This window comes from Nerophis ophidion, linkage group LG16 (genome assembly GCF_033978795.1).
Source record: "Nerophis ophidion isolate RoL-2023_Sa linkage group LG16, RoL_Noph_v1.0, whole genome shotgun sequence".
NCBI lineage: Eukaryota > Metazoa > Chordata > Actinopteri > Syngnathiformes > Syngnathidae > Nerophis > Nerophis ophidion.
The window spans coordinates 9,131,102-9,148,416 of NC_084626.1; the positions used below are offsets into that span (position 1 = coordinate 9,131,102).

General features: G+C 41.1%; 1 protein-coding gene across 2 annotated transcripts in view; it reads right to left on the bottom strand.

The window, feature by feature from the left end:
- rad18 (RAD18 E3 ubiquitin protein ligase) overlaps positions 1-17,315 on the bottom strand; it is a 107,571-nt gene that overhangs the window by 9,491 nt on the left and 80,765 nt on the right. For both annotated transcript variants that reach the window (XM_061922696.1, XM_061922695.1), the window contains exon 12: positions 13,019-13,060. In XM_061922696.1, coding sequence (XP_061778680.1) covers positions 13,019-13,060 — 42 coding nt within the window. The remainder of the gene's footprint in view (positions 1-13,018; positions 13,061-17,315) is intronic.

A 17,315-nucleotide genomic window follows, 5' to 3' on the forward strand; every position in this document is an offset into this window, starting at 1 on the left:
TAATTGAATCGGTTGTTAATTTTTCAACAAGTTTTTAGTTTTTTTAATCTTTTTTTCCACATAGTTCAAGAAAGACCACTACAAATGAGCAATATTTTGCACTTTTATACAATTTAATAAATCAGAAACTGATGACATAGTGCTGTATTTTACTTATCTATTTTTTTCAACCAAAAATGCTTTGCTCTGATTAGGGGGTACTTGACTTAAAAAAATGTTCACAGGGGGTACATCACTGAAAAAAAGGTTGAGAACCACTGGCTTATTCCCTTTGGGGTCACGGGGGGCGCTGGTGCCTATCTCAGCTACAATCGGGCAGAAGGCGGGTTACACCCTGGACAAGTCGACACCTCATCGCAGGGCCAGGTTTGGCTAATATATGTAAACATACTTATTTTTTCAAAAATTTGGTGGGTGCAGCTTAAATACTGATGCATTCTATAGACCGTAAAATACAGTATATGCAACTGATATGTTGACACCTACAATACTGCGAGGATGCAATGCAAATATAAACATTTAGCACTCGCAATGTGATTTATCAAGGCTGAAACTGCATGTTTAATATTTTGAATACATGTCTATATTTACCACATCAAGTAAGTACAGTTTGCACATTCACAGTTGGCACAACCGGTGAAAGACATGCAAAAACCTACTTTGAATAGAGTGGTCTGCACCACTTTTGCACTTGCTATCAATTGTGCACACAGTCTTAAAATATCACACGCAACACGCCCACTAATGTACTTGCAATATTTTACGCTCTTTAGTAATTGTTATTTGGATCTTAGAAGATCAGGCCTTTGTGCTGTAATAGCTGAAAAGCGCTTGTGTTCCTTGTTTACAAATAATGTCAACACAGAAGTGGTAATCTTTGGACATCACACGATTCAATTTGATTCAGATTCTTTGGGTGATGATTCGATTGTAAATTTGAGAATCGATTTTCGATTCAACACAATATGCTTGGTATATATATTGTAATAAAAACTTTTCAAAACAGGTACAGCTTACACAAGCTCGTCTTGGCTACTGACGTACAACTTATAGACAGTGTTGGCCAAAAAAAAAACATTTTTAAAATCATATTTACAACTCACAGAGCATTTATCAATCTAATACAAAACCCAAAACCAGTGAAGTTGGCGCGTTGTGTAATTGGTAAATAAAAACAGAATACAATGATTTGCAAATAATTTTCAACTTCTATTCAATTTAATACACTGCAAAGACAAGATATTTAATGATCTCCGTTACGGTATTTCAGGCTTCATATTGCGGCACACATTTTCAATGAGAGACAGGTCTGGACTACAGGCAGGCCAGTCTAGTACCCATACTACTTTTACTATGAAGCCACGCTGTTGTAACACGTGACTTGGCATTGTCTTGCTGAAATAAGCACGGGCGTCCATGATAACGTTGCTTGGATGGCAACATATGTTGCTCCAAAACCTGTATTTACCTTTCAGTTACACATGACTTGGGCGCTAATAGGGATCGAAAGTCCGTAATATCATAGCTTACGTGCAGTGATCTCTACACATTCTCTGAACCTTTTAAAGATATTACGGACCGTAGATGGTGAAATCGCTAAATTCCTTGCAATAGCTCGTTGAGAAATGTTGTTCTTAAACTGTTTGACAATTTGCTCACGTATTAGTCCACAAAGTGGTGACCCTCGCCCCATCCTTGTTTGTGAAGGACTGAGCATTTCATGTAAGCTACTTTTATATCCAATCATGGCACCCACCTGTTCGCAATTAGCCTGTTCACCAGTGGATTGTTCCAAATAAGTGTTTGATGAGCATTCCTAAACTTTCTCAGTCTTTTGTGACACTTGTGCCAGCTTTTTTGAAACATGTTATACAGGCATCAAATTCCAAATGAGCTAATATTTGCAAATAATAAAGTTTTCCAGTTCGAACGTTAAGTATCTTGTCTTTGCAGTCTATCTAAAAAATGATATTTGATGTGAATCGATTTTCAAGCACCGCATTGTATTTTGTCACATTAGTTGACTTTACAACTGAGTGCGCTCTTGCTCCTTGGTTTGCATAGCCAATGCAGCTTACATGCTAAAACCAAATCACGATTTTGTACCACTTTGTGTAAATGTCCCTAATAGTGTAACCATATTTGTAGCTATTTAAGTGAACATGGTGTCTATTACGGTTGAGGCCACTACTTGAGGACAAATGGAGTCACATTTTTTGGGGGTAAGGTTTCAGCAGCGTGAGGGGAATTGTTTCTCCACAGAAACAGTCCAAAAAGGTTCTCCGGGGAACAGGTCATTGAGCTGACACGCGTGGTGAACCACCAATGAATCGTAAAGACCACATGTGGAACCTGTTAAATCTTGACATACAGGGGGGCTTTCAGTATATGAGAGGGGGAGAGATTGATATCAGCCTACAGACAAGTGACAAGGTGTCCCATCTCTCTTTATGCTGACTGTATTGGCAGAAAAAAAAACATTCCAGCGCTGGAATTTGAGCTAGAATTCAATATGTGGGAAGTAGACGTCAAAGTAACAACAAAGCCGGGTGGTGATCAGGCAGCGGCGACTTAAATTAAAGACATAACACTTGACCTGCCAAACATGCAAGTCTGCAATGTGGAGATTACGCTTCCTCCTTGCACACTTCCGTCCATAGAAGTGCTGTGGCAAAACGTCCTCTGAGTCTCCACTAGCGTATTATTCTAATGCTCACTGCAAAAACATACACCTTAAAACCCTACTGGCCTAGAGTATTCAACGACAAACAAGGAAAGAGTAAAAAAAAATAAATAAGATTGGTAGTTGTAGGAAGTCTTGGGAGGTACCTAATCCAAGGGGGATATTTTACAAGCCCCATGCTTCATGTCCACACTTAAGTGAGATGGGCAGGCCACCAAATGCTTCAAATGTCCCATAACTTGGCCCCAGCCTCACTGACATCCTATTGAGAACTTGTGGCTACTTCACAAACATGACGTTTTGCGCGTGGGAAGAAATTACAGCTCTGACCCTAGCAACTAAGGGGAAGTGATCATGAATCAACAAACTGACTCCAGTGCTGGACAGACATGGCAGTGACTGAAATGCCAAATACATTGGAAACCATTTATGTTGACAACCCCACTCATCAAGTCCTGGTCTAGCGGTTTCCTCTTATTACCAAAACGTGCCTCTTTAAGATGTCAAAATACATGCTAGTCTGTTTCTGTCAACAAAATTTGCGATCAAAAGGGTAACTTTTGTGAAAACTTAGGTCCGCATGTGCTGAAGTATTGTTAACCAACCACAAGAGCGACTTAACCTAATGTCTAGTTTAGGGCTGGGCGATATGACCTTTTTTTAAAAATCTTGATATTTTTAGGCCTTATCGCGATACACTATATATATCTGGATATTTTGCCTTAGCCTTGGATGAACACTTAATACATATAATCACAGCAGTATGATGATTCTATGCGTCTATTTTAAAATATTTTTCTTCATACTGCATTAATATATGCTCATTTTAAACTTTCATGCAGAGAAAGAAATCAGAACTCAGTCATTTGACCAAAACTATATTTGTAATCAGGTATTATCTATTAAATTTATTACTATTAACTATCCATTAATCTATCATCTATAATCAATAAAGTACTATATATCCATCTATCTATTAAGCAGTGGCACAAACATTCATGTAATTTCCAACACAGAAAGTGCAAGATTGTCAGAGTCATTTTAAAACAAGCTATTAGTGCACTTTTGTGCATGATGTCACTAAGATGAGATATCAAAACAACACTAAATTAAAGTGCACTTTTTGTACAGAACACCACGACAATAATTTAAAACAAATAAAGTGCACTTTTGTGCATGATGTTACACAACATATTTCAATAACTGTCAAATAAAAATGAGCTGCATAATAGGAAATGAAATATGAACGGAGATACATGCTCTTCATTCTCTAGCAGGTGACTTTTCAAATAATGCTACATATTAGCAGTAATGCTACTTTTTTTAGCAACGCTTGTGCCCCACACCTGACAAATTAAAATTGTCTATTCGACATATTCCCACTCGAAGCCAACCCACCGCCAGACGACGGACCCTCGGCTGTTTTTCTTGGGAATTTATTCTTCCTTCATTTGTTACCAGATTCACACTTTTTTTCTCTCGTATTACCACTAGCACATTACCCATGCTGCTACCTCTGCTCTGCGAGGGCGTATACGTATTTGACGTATGACGTGACAGTATGTGACGTGTGTAAGAAGGTGCGCTTGCTGTCTGTGAGAAAGAGAGACAAAAGAGTGGGAAGAGCCTGTAGTGTAATGACAGCAGCTAAAAGCAGTGTAAAAATGTATACTCGAATATCAAAATATAGTCATTTTCTATATCGCACAGAGACAAACACGCGATATATCGAGTACATCGATATATCGCCCAGCCCTAGTCTAGTTACACATAAATAAAAAGTGTAGTGACTTCCTGTTCAGTGCACAGTAAACATGAAATCTAAAGCATGGCAGTATTAATCTGGATTCATACCATAGAAACTAACATACACCGGTACATGAATGGAAGTTTTTGTCAGTTAGGTAAGACATACAACAAAATCACAGCAACTGGTCTGTTAAATAACAGGATAAATGATCATATATAGAAAAAATTATACAAATAAAATGTGAAAAAAACGATGTCAACGACCTGGCTTAGATCCAAAAATCTGACTATATGCCTTATATTACTAATGCTACTGGCCAAGTAAATGTAAATGGCTATCAAACAATGGCTATTTATCGACAACCGCAATGTACTAATCCTTCTCTAATATAATTTGAGACATTAGGAATGAATAAACTGGGCAATATACAGAATACATCAGACCTGTGTTAGCAGCCACAAAAATGTGTGCAATAAAGAGTAGTGTTTTACCTTGTATACAGCGGCCACCAGTTTAAAATGGCCACTTATTTTGCACTTAGAAATATATTTCTTTAGCAGTCGCTCATATTAAAATGTACTGCAATGACTCATGATGTAATCTCACGCCTAAATTATATTCAGTACAGTTGCGTTGCACTGTGCTATTAGGTTGCTGTTTGCTCCTCCAACACTCACCGGCTGCTCCAGAGCGCAGCACGGCTATGTGAAACTTATGATGTATGATTATGAACTTATGATTCCCGAAGGCAGCCACTGCTGCTGCTCACTGCTCCCCTCACCTACCAGGGGTTAGAGTAATTTCACCACACCTAGTGTGTATGTGACTATCAGTGGTATTTTTTACTTTTAACTTATGGTTGTTTTTTCATATAGGAGCTATAGTATAATAATATATTTCCTCAATAAAATAACGATCGTCATTTAAAAAAAAAAACAAAAAAAACAGCAGCACCAAAACGCATCAATTGAATTTGTTTTGATCAGCCCTTTAAGTCATCCAGCAGGCTTTCAATTGTAAAATTGTATATCGCCGAATAAACAATGTGTTTGATAGCTTTATATTTTACAGTCTATATATGTTGACAAGCATATGTAGGACAGAGCTGCAGCTCGTTTGCCTCCTTTCCCACAGATAATTCTGTGCAACTGAAAGATTGCACATACGTTTTAGACATACTAAATATACAAACCCCGTTTCCATGAGTTGGGAAATTGTGTTAGATGTAAATATAAACGGAATACAATGATTTGCAAATCATTTTCAACCCATATTCAGTTGAATGTGATACAAAGACAACATATTTGATGTTCAAACTGATAAACATTTTTTTTTGCAAATAATCATTAACTTTACAATTTGATGCCAGCAACATGTGAACATGTTATTTGGAACATCCCACAGGTGTGCAGGCTAATTGGGAACAGGTGGGTGCCATGATTGGGAATAAAAACAGCTTCCATAAAATGCTAAGTAATTCCTAAATGATTTGTAAGCAAATTATCTAACAGTTTTAGAACAACATTTCTCAAAGAGCTATTGAAAGGAATTTAGGGATTTTACCATCTACGGTCTGTAAAATCATCAAAAGGGTCAGAGAATCAGGAGAAATCACTGCACGTAAGCGATGATATTACGGACCGTTGATCCCTTCAGGCGGTACTGCATCAAAAACAGACATCAGTGTGTAAGGATATCACCACATGGGCTCAGGAACACTTCATAAAACCACTATCAGTAACTACAGTTGGTCGCTACATCTGTAAGTGCAAGTTAAAACTCTGCTATGCAAAGCAAAACCCATTTATCAACAACACCAAGGAACGCCGCTGGCTTTTCTGGGCCCGAGCTCATCTAAGATGGACTGATGCAAAGGGGAAAAGTGTTCTGTGGTCTGACGAGTCCACATTTCAAGTTATATTTGGAAACTGGGGACGTGGTGTCCTTCGGAACAAAGAGGGAAATAACTATCCGGATTGTTTTAGGCGCAAAGTTCAAAAGCCAGCATCTGTGATGGTATGGGGGTGTATTAGTGCCCAAGGCATGGGTAACTTACACATCTGTGAAGGCACCATTAATGCTGAATGGTCGATACAGGTTTTGGAGCAACATATGTTGTCATCCAAGCAACGTTATCATGGCCCCTGCTTATTTCAGCAAGACAATGCCACGCCACGTGTTACAACAGCGCGGCTTCGTACAAAAAGAGTGTGGGTCCTTTCCTGGCCCGCCTGCAGTCCAGACCTGTCTCCCATCGAAAATGTGTGGCGCATTATCCATCCATCCATTTTCTACCGCTTATTCCCTTTTGGGGTCGCCTATCTCAGCTACAATCGGGCGGAAGGCGGTGTACACCCTGGACAAGTCGCCACCTCATCGCAGGGCCAACACAGATAGACAACATTCACACTCACATTCACACACTAGGGCCAATTTAGTGTTGCCAATCAACCTATCCCCAGGTGCATGTCTTTGGAAGTGGGAGGAAGCTGGAGTACCCCGAGGGAACCCATGCATTCACGGGGAGAACATGCAAACTCCACACAGAAAGATCCCGAGCCTGGGATTGAACCCAGGACTGCAGAACCTTCGTATTGTGAGGCAGACGCACTAACCCCCTCTTCCACCGTGAAGCCCTGTGGCGCATTATGAAGCGTAAAATAGGACAGCGGAGACCCCGGACTGTTGAACGACAAAAGCTCTACATAAAACAAGAATGGGAAAGAATTCCACTTTCAAAGCTTCAACAATTAGTTTCCTCAGTTCCTAAACGTTTATTGAGTTTTGTTAAAAGAAAAAATGATGTAACACAGGTGAACATGCCCTTTCCCAACTACTTCGGCACGAGTTGCAGCCATGAAATTCTTAATTAATTATTAATTGCAAAAACAAATAAAGTTTATGAGTTTGAACATCAAAAAGATGTTCAAACTCTAAAGTGGGCCAAATAATATGCGCTAAATGATTTGCGCATATTATTTGGCCCACTTTAGAAACACAATCCTCTTGGAAAGGGTATCTTTGGCCACCTCACAATTCAATTACTATTACGATTCAGTCTTTGTAGTGCATTCAACTGAATATGGGTCAAAAAGGATTTCCAAATCATTTATATATTTACATCCAACACAATTTCCCAACTCATATGGAAACGGGGTTTGTAAATGCAAAACAGCGGCCGCAGAACAGTTTAAATCTAGACTTACTCAGTGGCCTGGTGGTTAGAGTGTCCGCCCTGAGATGGGTAGGTTGTGAGTTTAAACCCCGGCCGAGTCATACCAAAGACTATAAAAATGGGACCCATTGCCTCCCTGCTTGGCACTCAGCATCCAGGGTTGGAATTGAGGGTTAAATCACCATAAATGATTCCTGGGCACGGCACCGCTGCTGCCCACTGCTCCCCTCACCTCCCAGGGGGTGATCAAGGGGATGGGTCAAATGCAGAGGACAAATTTCACTACACCTAGCGTGTGTGTGTGACAATCATTGGTACTTTAACTTTTGATTTAACTTTAACTTGATAAGTCACACAGCGTGTGTTAAATGAGCAAATCTGCATTTTCTCCTGCCAGTGTTGTGGGCGTTCTAATAATCAGCATAGATTTCGCATATTCATAAAACCAGACACGCTAAATGGTGTGCGCATATTATTTGGCCCACTTTAGAAACACAATTATCTTGGAAAGGGTATCTTTGGTCACCTCACAATTCAATTACTATTACGATTCAGGAGCTAGAATTTGATAAAAAATCGATTATTGATGCATCTTTAAATTATGTATATTGATGCAGTTCTACATTTCTTTTCGTTTCACTAAATAAGCGTTTATCATTTACAACTTAAAAAAACTGCATTTGTAATAAATTCCTATCACATTTATTAAATTAATGAAAATGTGTGCAAAACTGAAACATAAGTGCCTTAATATAAAGGAGCTTTCATGAAATTTTAGGGGAATTTAAGACATTTTAAAAACTTAAATTAAATAAGCATTTATCACTTACAACTTTAAAAAACTGCATTTGTAATAAGATAATTCCCATCACCCCAGTGCGCCTGATGTACTTATTAATTTTGGTTTGGCTTACCGACCTCGAAATAATTTACCTTGGTACATAGTGTAATAATAAGCATGACCAGTAGATGGCAGTCACACACATAAGAGATAAATGTGGACTGCAGACTGAAGGCTGTTCAGTAAATGACGCTTGCAAGTACAGGATAACAAGCAAACCCAAAATATTCATGTTTCATTGAAAATATTAAACACAACGCTCAAATATCTGTCAAAATATTTGTCATGATCGGTGGTCTGTATTATGTTTTATATTTTCAATCTAAGACACCTTCAGTTCCTGTTTTTGTGCACCCTTGTTAGTTTTAGTTACCATGGTTACTTATTATTTCCACCTGCTTATGATTAGTGTTCACCCGCTCACCTGCTGCCTGAACACTAATCAGAGACATTATTTAAACCTGCCTTGCCCTCCACTGAAGGCTGGAGTTTTTTTTGCTGTTTACTGTGGACTGCCTTTTTTGGAAGCTGAGACAATTCCCTGGATCCCGACTCCTGTACCTGTTTACTGTTTCCTGGTTTCTTATTTGTGTTTTTCTTGCCTTATTTTTTTTAACATTAAAACCATGTTTTCATTTTCCAAGCCTGTCATCTCTGCATTTTGGGGTTCGTCACCTACACCACCTGACATAATACTCCAGCCAAATACAAACCCCGCGGAAATATCTATAACGGAGAGGCTTGAAGGAATGCTGGCAACGATGGCCGAATGGAGGAGATGTTTTGACTCTTTACAAGCTCCCTCCGCCCAATCCCTGTCGTCTGTGGCCCTCTTTGGGGACGTCATGGATCCGTCCCTTGAGGGGGGGGGGGCTTGGGCATGGAGCTGTTCTAGTGGGGTGACTCAGCTGCACCCAACCAGGCAGCAACCTCCGGCCTGGCCACCATCACCAGTCTTTCGGCCCGCCAAGCCGCAACCTCCGGCACAGCCCCCACCACCAGTCTTTCGGCCTGCCAAGCCGCAACCCCCAGCTAGGCCACCTGCACTAAGTCCAAGTCCGAGGCTAGCGCCAGCAACACGCCAAGCTCCAGTGCCTGCACCACGCCAAGCTCCAGCGCCGCCAGTAGCAGCTCCACGCAGCTAAGCGCCGCCAGTAGCAGCTTCATGCAGCTATGCACCGCCAGTAGCAGCTCCACGCCGCCCTGCGCTGCCAGTAGCAGCTCCACGCCGCCATCATTACCAGCTCCACGCCTTCGCCATCATTAGCAGCTCCACGCCGCCACCAGTAGCAACTCCACGCCGCCCGGCGCCGCCAGTAGCAGCTCCACGCCGCCAAGCCAAGACCCGCCATGTCAAACTTTGCCGCCTGCAGTGAGGACGACGCACGCAGTTTCCACGCCTGCCTCGGGGACGACGCACCCACCTCCTCGTCGACCACGGATTTGGCCATTCCCTGGACGTCCGCTACGCCAAGTGTGCCCACCTCAGCGGCCACGGATGTGGCCATTCCCGGGTGGCCCGCCTTGTCAAGTGCAGCGGCATTCTACACGTCGCCACTACCTGACTCTCCCTCGCTGGTTGCGGGACACTTTGTCTGGCGACCCACTGCCAAGTCCCCCTCCCGCCCTCCCATGACTCTTGATCTTGTTTTTTTTATGTTTTGGACATCTGGGATATGTCCTTGAGGAGGTTTGGGGCTTCTGTCATGATCGGTGGTCTGTATTATGTTTTGTTTGTTTTAGTAACCATGGTTATTTATTATTTCCACCTGCTTATGATTAGTGTTCACCCGCTCACCTGCTGCCTGAGCACTAATCAGAGACAATATTTAACACTGCCTTGCCCTTCAGTGAGGGCTGGAGTATTGTTTGCTGTTTACTGTGGACTACCTTTTTTGGAAGCTGAGAGCTATTCCCTGGATCCCGACTCCTGTCCCTGTTTGCTGTTTCCTGGTTTGTGGTTTCCTTGCCTTATTTTTTAAACAATAAAACCATGTTTTCATTTTCCAAGTCTGTCATCTCTGCATCTTGGGGTTCGTCACCTACACCACCTGACAATATTTTAGTACAACTTTGGTAAGTTACGAAGCCACACCTCTTGAAAGATTGTCGGCGCATAATGGCCATAGTAGTCAAGCGTGCTGTGTTTTCAACATATGGGAATTATTTGTGGTATGTGCATAAGGACTTCAAAATGGCACCTATTAGGAGACATTATCAGGCAGTTTGTTTCAACCTATTATGCAAAACCTAATTTTCTTACCTATTGGTTACTGCTGTTGGTTATTTGGGATCTTCATAAGTTCTGAAAGTTTGTGCGTGCCCGCGATTGTAGCCCGCGCGAATAAACTCCTATTTTTTCTGTATCTCCTTGTTGTGGGGGCATTCATCCTCCACTATTGCAATTTTTAATATAAAGTAGCTTAAAATTCTCATTTTCTGTCAGTAGACTCTGAAAACTACCAGTACAACAAATGATGACTGGGAGAAGACGCTGTCGAAGTGGAGCCACTTACTGTAAATAAGACCACCCACAAAACGGCACATCATGAAGAAAGCGGCTTGAAAAGGGTGTGTAAAACATAATCTATCCAACATTTTGACCAAAGAACCTCTATTACATGTTATGTAAAACACTAGAAAGTCTTTTAAATATAGAAAAAAAATCATACAAATATAACCAGTGGTCAACAAAGCCAAGATGGCTATCTTACAGCAAGCAGCGCACAAACTATCTGAGTACAAAAAAGTCTTAAATCTTCTTGCAAAAACCAGATACGACCAAAAATGCAAACTACGCAATAGAGTGTTTCCCTATGCTTTGTCAAAAATAGATTTGTCGAGTGATATCAAAGATCATACATCAATCACATTTCCAGACACATCGCACGATTGTTCTCCCGGTGCCATTTTCCAAAACAAAACAGATGAAAATTTGGAAAAGCATGGAAATCTGCAACTTCTGTGTGTGTGGCTGGGTCAAGGAAATAGATATCAAGACTCTCCCGGATTAATATACATAGTTTTTGATCGGGGAAGGTTCCATTTTGTGATTTAACTTCGCGTCTACAGCCACGTTTGTTGCTGTTGCAGATGCCGTTTACGAGTAGTGTGTTTTTCCTCTTCATTATCAAAATATAACTATAGATGTCAACATTGTGTATGTGCTGAAAGCTTCATTTATGATTGCTACCTTTGGTAAAAACTTATGTCTTAGGTATTGCTCACATTTGCTTTCTTTTAAACTCACAAAGTTGTTGCTTTTCAAAAATGCTCGTAGCAACGATATTATATTAAGATATAAAATATTAAGATAATACTTAAATGGGAAATAATAAACATTATATCAAACAAACCTTTGACAAAATGATCACTGCAAACTCTTATTCTTCGACTCTGCTTCTTTGGACTGGAGTGTTAGCTGCATGGTTTTCTTGTCGTATTTTTGTTAAATCTTATACTCTTCTACCCTTTTTGATTACCTTCCGAGGAACTCTGAAGAAACGTTTATCCTTTTCGTGATTTGAACAATTTGTACAGCCAAAAACAAGCCAAGCATAGGGCATTTTTTCTTTGAGAAAGGCTAAATGGCGCCAAGTACCCATTGAGAACAATTCTAGCATGACCACCACGTATATTTAATGGGCGGGACGTGAGTCGGACGTGATGTCAGTAAAATCCAAGCAATAATCCGGTGTGCCTTTTTTATTCAAATTGATCTGAATAGACCCGCTTATCGGCAGTGCGCCTTTTATTCGGGTGAGCCCTATGGTCCGAAAAATATGGTAAATCAGCCTTGCGTGTGCTATCAAGTTTGCACATGTTTTAACACACGCAAACCTTTATTAGATAAGCCTTTTCTTCTGAAAATACATCCGAATAGTTTTTTTTATGTGTCATACTTTTTGTCCCGCTCTACCTTGTCAGTGTGAAACTGTTGTGGATGTGCTACGGCATCCAGGAAGTTGTTATTGTTTAGGGTTTACTCTTATTAGGATAACCTTGCTACAATATAAGTATGAATTGTTTTGTTCTCAATTCTTAGTATGACATAGTGCAGTTGAAGGACAAACACCGCACTTCTCTGATAGTGTTTTTTTCATCACACATCAGTGTGTGAATGTGTGTGTGAATGGGTAAATGTGGAAGTAGTGTCAAAGCGCTGTGAGTACTCTGAAGGTAGAAAAGCGCTATACAAGTACAACCCATTATTGTGTGGATGCAATGCAGCACCACCCTTGTATGTGAATAAGTACGGCTTAATGTCACAGTGCATAGTTTGTGACCAGAATTAAAAGTGTAATGCAAACCTTGAACCAATGTACTGCCAACTACAGCTACCTTGCCCAGCCCTCCTTTCTTGACAAAAAGACAAACACAAGCTAGGACTGATTAAAACTTTCCAGCACAAGATGCGCCATTGCCAGTATTTCATGCCTTCCTTGACGGACAAATTAAACTATTTTTCACAAACAATGGTTCAGACTTAGCAGTCTAGTCCAGTTAAAAATATGGATCTGCAATTACATTGAACATGACATTTTATTATTGGCAGTGGAAATGACTCACCAATTTAAGGAAGTGTCTGGTGCAAAGATGTCTGAAATTGAACTGTAAAGAAAGAAAGAGGAACAGAGAGACCAATTAATTTGATTATGCAGATTCACAGACCTTGAATAAACAAACCTAGTGGAGTGATATTTTACTGCACTGAATGGCAATCGCTCCCAGATTTTTGTCTTCGAGTTATAAAAGTACATTTCATGCTGGCGTGAATCACTTTCCTGCCAAAGTGTTTTTTTAATGAATTTGTTGCAGGTCACCACAAATAGATTTGGAGATACCTGTTTGCCCTTGTTCATTAACACCTGGTCTGCCACAGAATAAGACAGAGAAGGAGGGATCATTGTTGCCAAACTAGCAAAATTGTTGCAATATTTAGCAGGTAAGCAGACATTTACATTACATTACTTTGTTTTTTTTAAAAGAAATTAACCAATCTGTAGGACTTTGGGAGTCTCGTGAAAGCATATATCTCTCAGGGGTTTCCTGATCTGATATTGATATCAGTCTGATATCAACAAAAAACAAGTAATTTATTTCAGCTTGCATCTAACTTCTTTGATATAAGCGCTCCGATAAAAGTGGCCCGACAGTGTGTTTACTTGTGCAAAGCTGAACAGATTAACAATACAAGTAACGCAGAAACATATCAAAAAGTATACAGTAACAAACGTCTCTGCATCATTCCATTTACTGCGCCATGATGACCAATAGCTGTCGCTAAAAAACAGTTACCACTCGACTTCAACTTAATCAAAGACAGAAAAAGTCCATTCCAGACAGTAAATATAAGTGTTTCTTACCTACCATTGTTCTGTGAATAATTTTACTTGATCATGCATTTTTAACATTCCGCACTACAAAATAATAAAGGGCGTATGATTAATGGTGATGGATCAGATCAATAGTGATATCGGTCAATATTTAAGGCTCCATTATATACATATCAGTTATATCACATAGAAGTGAATAAGTTGCATTAGGATACCTCTCATATTGCTCTAAAAGCAATCACGGGCATCTCTGTTTTGTCTGTGAAATACATTTTTAAAAAATGACAAAAAGGAAACTATAGCATTAATGTCTTTTGGGGTTTGAACATATTTGTTTTGCTTTTGTATGTTTTTAATCACTTTTCGCATCATTGCAAATTATGGAAATTTGATATCATTAAGTCATTCCCCTTGCAACCCACCATAATCACATAGATTGCAGTCCTATCGGAACCACTGAGTGAACAATATTTAATTATGTGTTCCTTGCAGTGCTAACTCTAAGGCAGGGGTCACCAACGCGGTGCCCGTGGGCACCAGGTAGCCCGTAAGGACCAGATGAGTCGCCCGTTGGCTTGTTCTAAAAATAGCTCAAATAGCAGCACTTACCAGTGTGCTGCCTCTATTTTTTTTAAATTGTATTTATTTATTAATAAGCTGGTCTCGCTTTGCTCGACATTTTTAATTCTAAGAGAGACAAAACTCAAATAGAACTTGAAAATCCAAGAAAATATTTTTAAGACTTGGTCTTCAGTTGTTTAAATCAATTAATGTATTTTTTTCCTTTGCTTCTTATAACTTTCAGAAAGACAATTTTAGAGAAAAAATACAACCTTAAAAATGATTTTAGGATTTTTAAACACATATACTTTTTTACCTTTTAAATTCCTTCCTCTTCTTTCCTGACAATTTACATCAATGTTCAAGTACATTTATTTTTTTTATTGTAAAGAATAATAAATACATTTTAATTTAATTCTTCATTTTAGCTTCTGTTTTTTCGACAAAGAATATTTGTGAAATATTTCTTCAAACTTATGATTAAAAATAAAAATAAAATATTCTGGCAAATCTAGAAAATCTGTAGAATCAAATTTCTATCTTATTTCAAAGTCTTTTGAATTTCTTTAAAAAAAAATTTGTTCTGGAAAATCTAGAAGAAACAATGATTTGTCTTTGTTAGAAATATAGCTTGGTCCAATTTGTTATATATTCTAACAAAAGTGCAGATTGGATTTTAACCTATTTAAAACATGTCATCAAAATTCTAAAATTAATCTTAATCAGGAAAAATTACTAATGATGTTCCATAAATTATTTTTTCAAATTTTTTCAAAAAGATTCGAATTAGCTAGTTTTTCTCTTCTTTTTTTTGGTTGAATTTTGAATTTTAAAGAGTGGAAATTGAAGATAAATTATGTTTCAAAATAAAATTTTCATTTTTTTTCCTGTTTTCTCCTCTTTTGAACCGTTCAAATAAGTGTTTTTTTCATAATTGATTCTCTACAAAAAAAACTTCCGTAAACTGTCACCTATCTCAGCTACAATGACAGACAGAAATACCCATTTTTTAATATATATATAAATATATTTATTAAAGGTAAATTGAGCTGCAACCTTATCGTGGTAGAGGAGTTTGCGTGTCCCAATGAACCTAGGAGCTATGTTGTCCGGGGGCATAAAGCCCCCTGGTAGGGTCTCCCAAGGCAAACAGGTTCTAGGTGAGGGATCAGACAAAGAGCAGCTCGAAGACCTTTATGAAGAAGAAAAATCATGGACCCCCTCTGGAGCCAGGCCCGGAGGTGGGGCACGATGGCGAGCGCCTGGTGGCCGGGCCTGTTCCCATGGGGCCCGGCCGGGCACAGCCCGAAGAGGCAACGTGGGTCACCCCTCCAATGGGCTCACCACCCATAGCAGGGGCCATAGAGGTCGGGTGCAATGTGAGCTGGGCGTCAGCCGAAGGCAGGGCACTTGGCGGTCCGATCCTCGGATACAGAAGCTAGCTCTTGGGACGTGGAACGTCACGTCACTGGGGGGGAAAGAGCCTGAGCTAGTGCGCGAAGTCGAGAAATTCCGGCTGGATATAGTCGGACTCACTTCGACGCACAGCAAGGGCTCTGGAACCACTTCTCTCGAGAGGGATTGGACCCTCTTCCACTCTGGCGTTGCCGGCAGTGAGAGGCGACGGGCTGGGGTGGCAATTCTTGTTTCTCCCCGGCTCAAAGCCTGTACGTTGGGAGTTCAACCCGGTGGACGAAAGGGTAGCCTCCCTCCGCCTTCGGGTGGAGGGACGGGTCCTGACTGTTGTTTGTGCTTATGCACCAAACAGCAATTCAGAGTACCCACCCTTTTTGGGAACACTCGAGGGAGTACTGGAAAGTGCTCCCCCGGGTGATTCCCTTGTCCTACTGGGAGACTTCAACGCTCACGTTGGCAACGACAGTGAAACCTGGAGAGGCGTGATTGGGAAGAATGGCCGCCCGGATCTGAACCCGAGTGGTGTTTTGTTATTGGACTTTTGTGCTCGTCACAGTTTGTCCATAACAAACACCATGTTCAAACATAAGGGTGTCCATATGTGCACTTGGTACCACGACACCCTAGGCCGCAGTTCCATGATCGACTTTGTAGTTGTGTCATCGGATTTGCGGCCTTATGTTTTGGACACTCGGGTGAAGAGAGGGGCGGAGCTTTCTACCGATCACCACCTGGTGGTGAGTTGGCTGCGATGGTGGGGGAGGATGCCGGACAGACCTGGGAGGCCCAAACGCATTGTGAGGGTCTGCTGGGAACGTCTGGTTGAGTCTCCTGTCAGACAAAGTTTCAATTCCCACCTCCGGAAGAACTTTGAACATGTCACGAGGGAGGTGCTGGACATTGAGTCCGAGTGGACCATGTTCCGCACCTCTATTGTCGAGGCGGCAGATCGGAGCTGTGGCCGCAAGATAGTTGGTGCCTGTCGTGGCGGCAATCCTAAAACCCCTTGGTGGACACCAGCGGTGAGGGATGCCGTCAAGCTGAAGAAGGAGTCCTATCGGGTCCTTTTGGCTCATAGGACTCCGGAGGCAGTGGACAGGTACCGAAAGGCCAAGCGGTGGGCAGCTTCAGCGGTCGCGGAGGCAAAAACTCGGACACGGGAGGAGTTCGGGGAAGCCATGAAAAACGAATTCCGGACGGCTTCGAAGCGATTCTGGACCACCATACGCCGCCTCAGGAAGGGGAAGCAGTGCACTATCAACACCGTGTATGGTGCGGATGGTGTTCTGCTGACCTCAACTGCGGATGTTGTGGATAGGTGGAAGGAATACTTCGAAGACCTCCTCAATCCCACCAACACGTCTTCCTATGAGGAAGCAGTGCCTGGGGAATCTGTGGTGGACTCTCCTATTTCTGGGGCTGAGGTCGCTGAGGTAGTTAAAAAGCTCCTCGGTGGCAAGGCCCCAGGGGTGGACGAGATCCGCCCGGAGTTCCTTAAGGCTCTGGATGCTGTGGGGCTGTCTTGGTTGACAAGACTTTGCAGCATCGCGTGG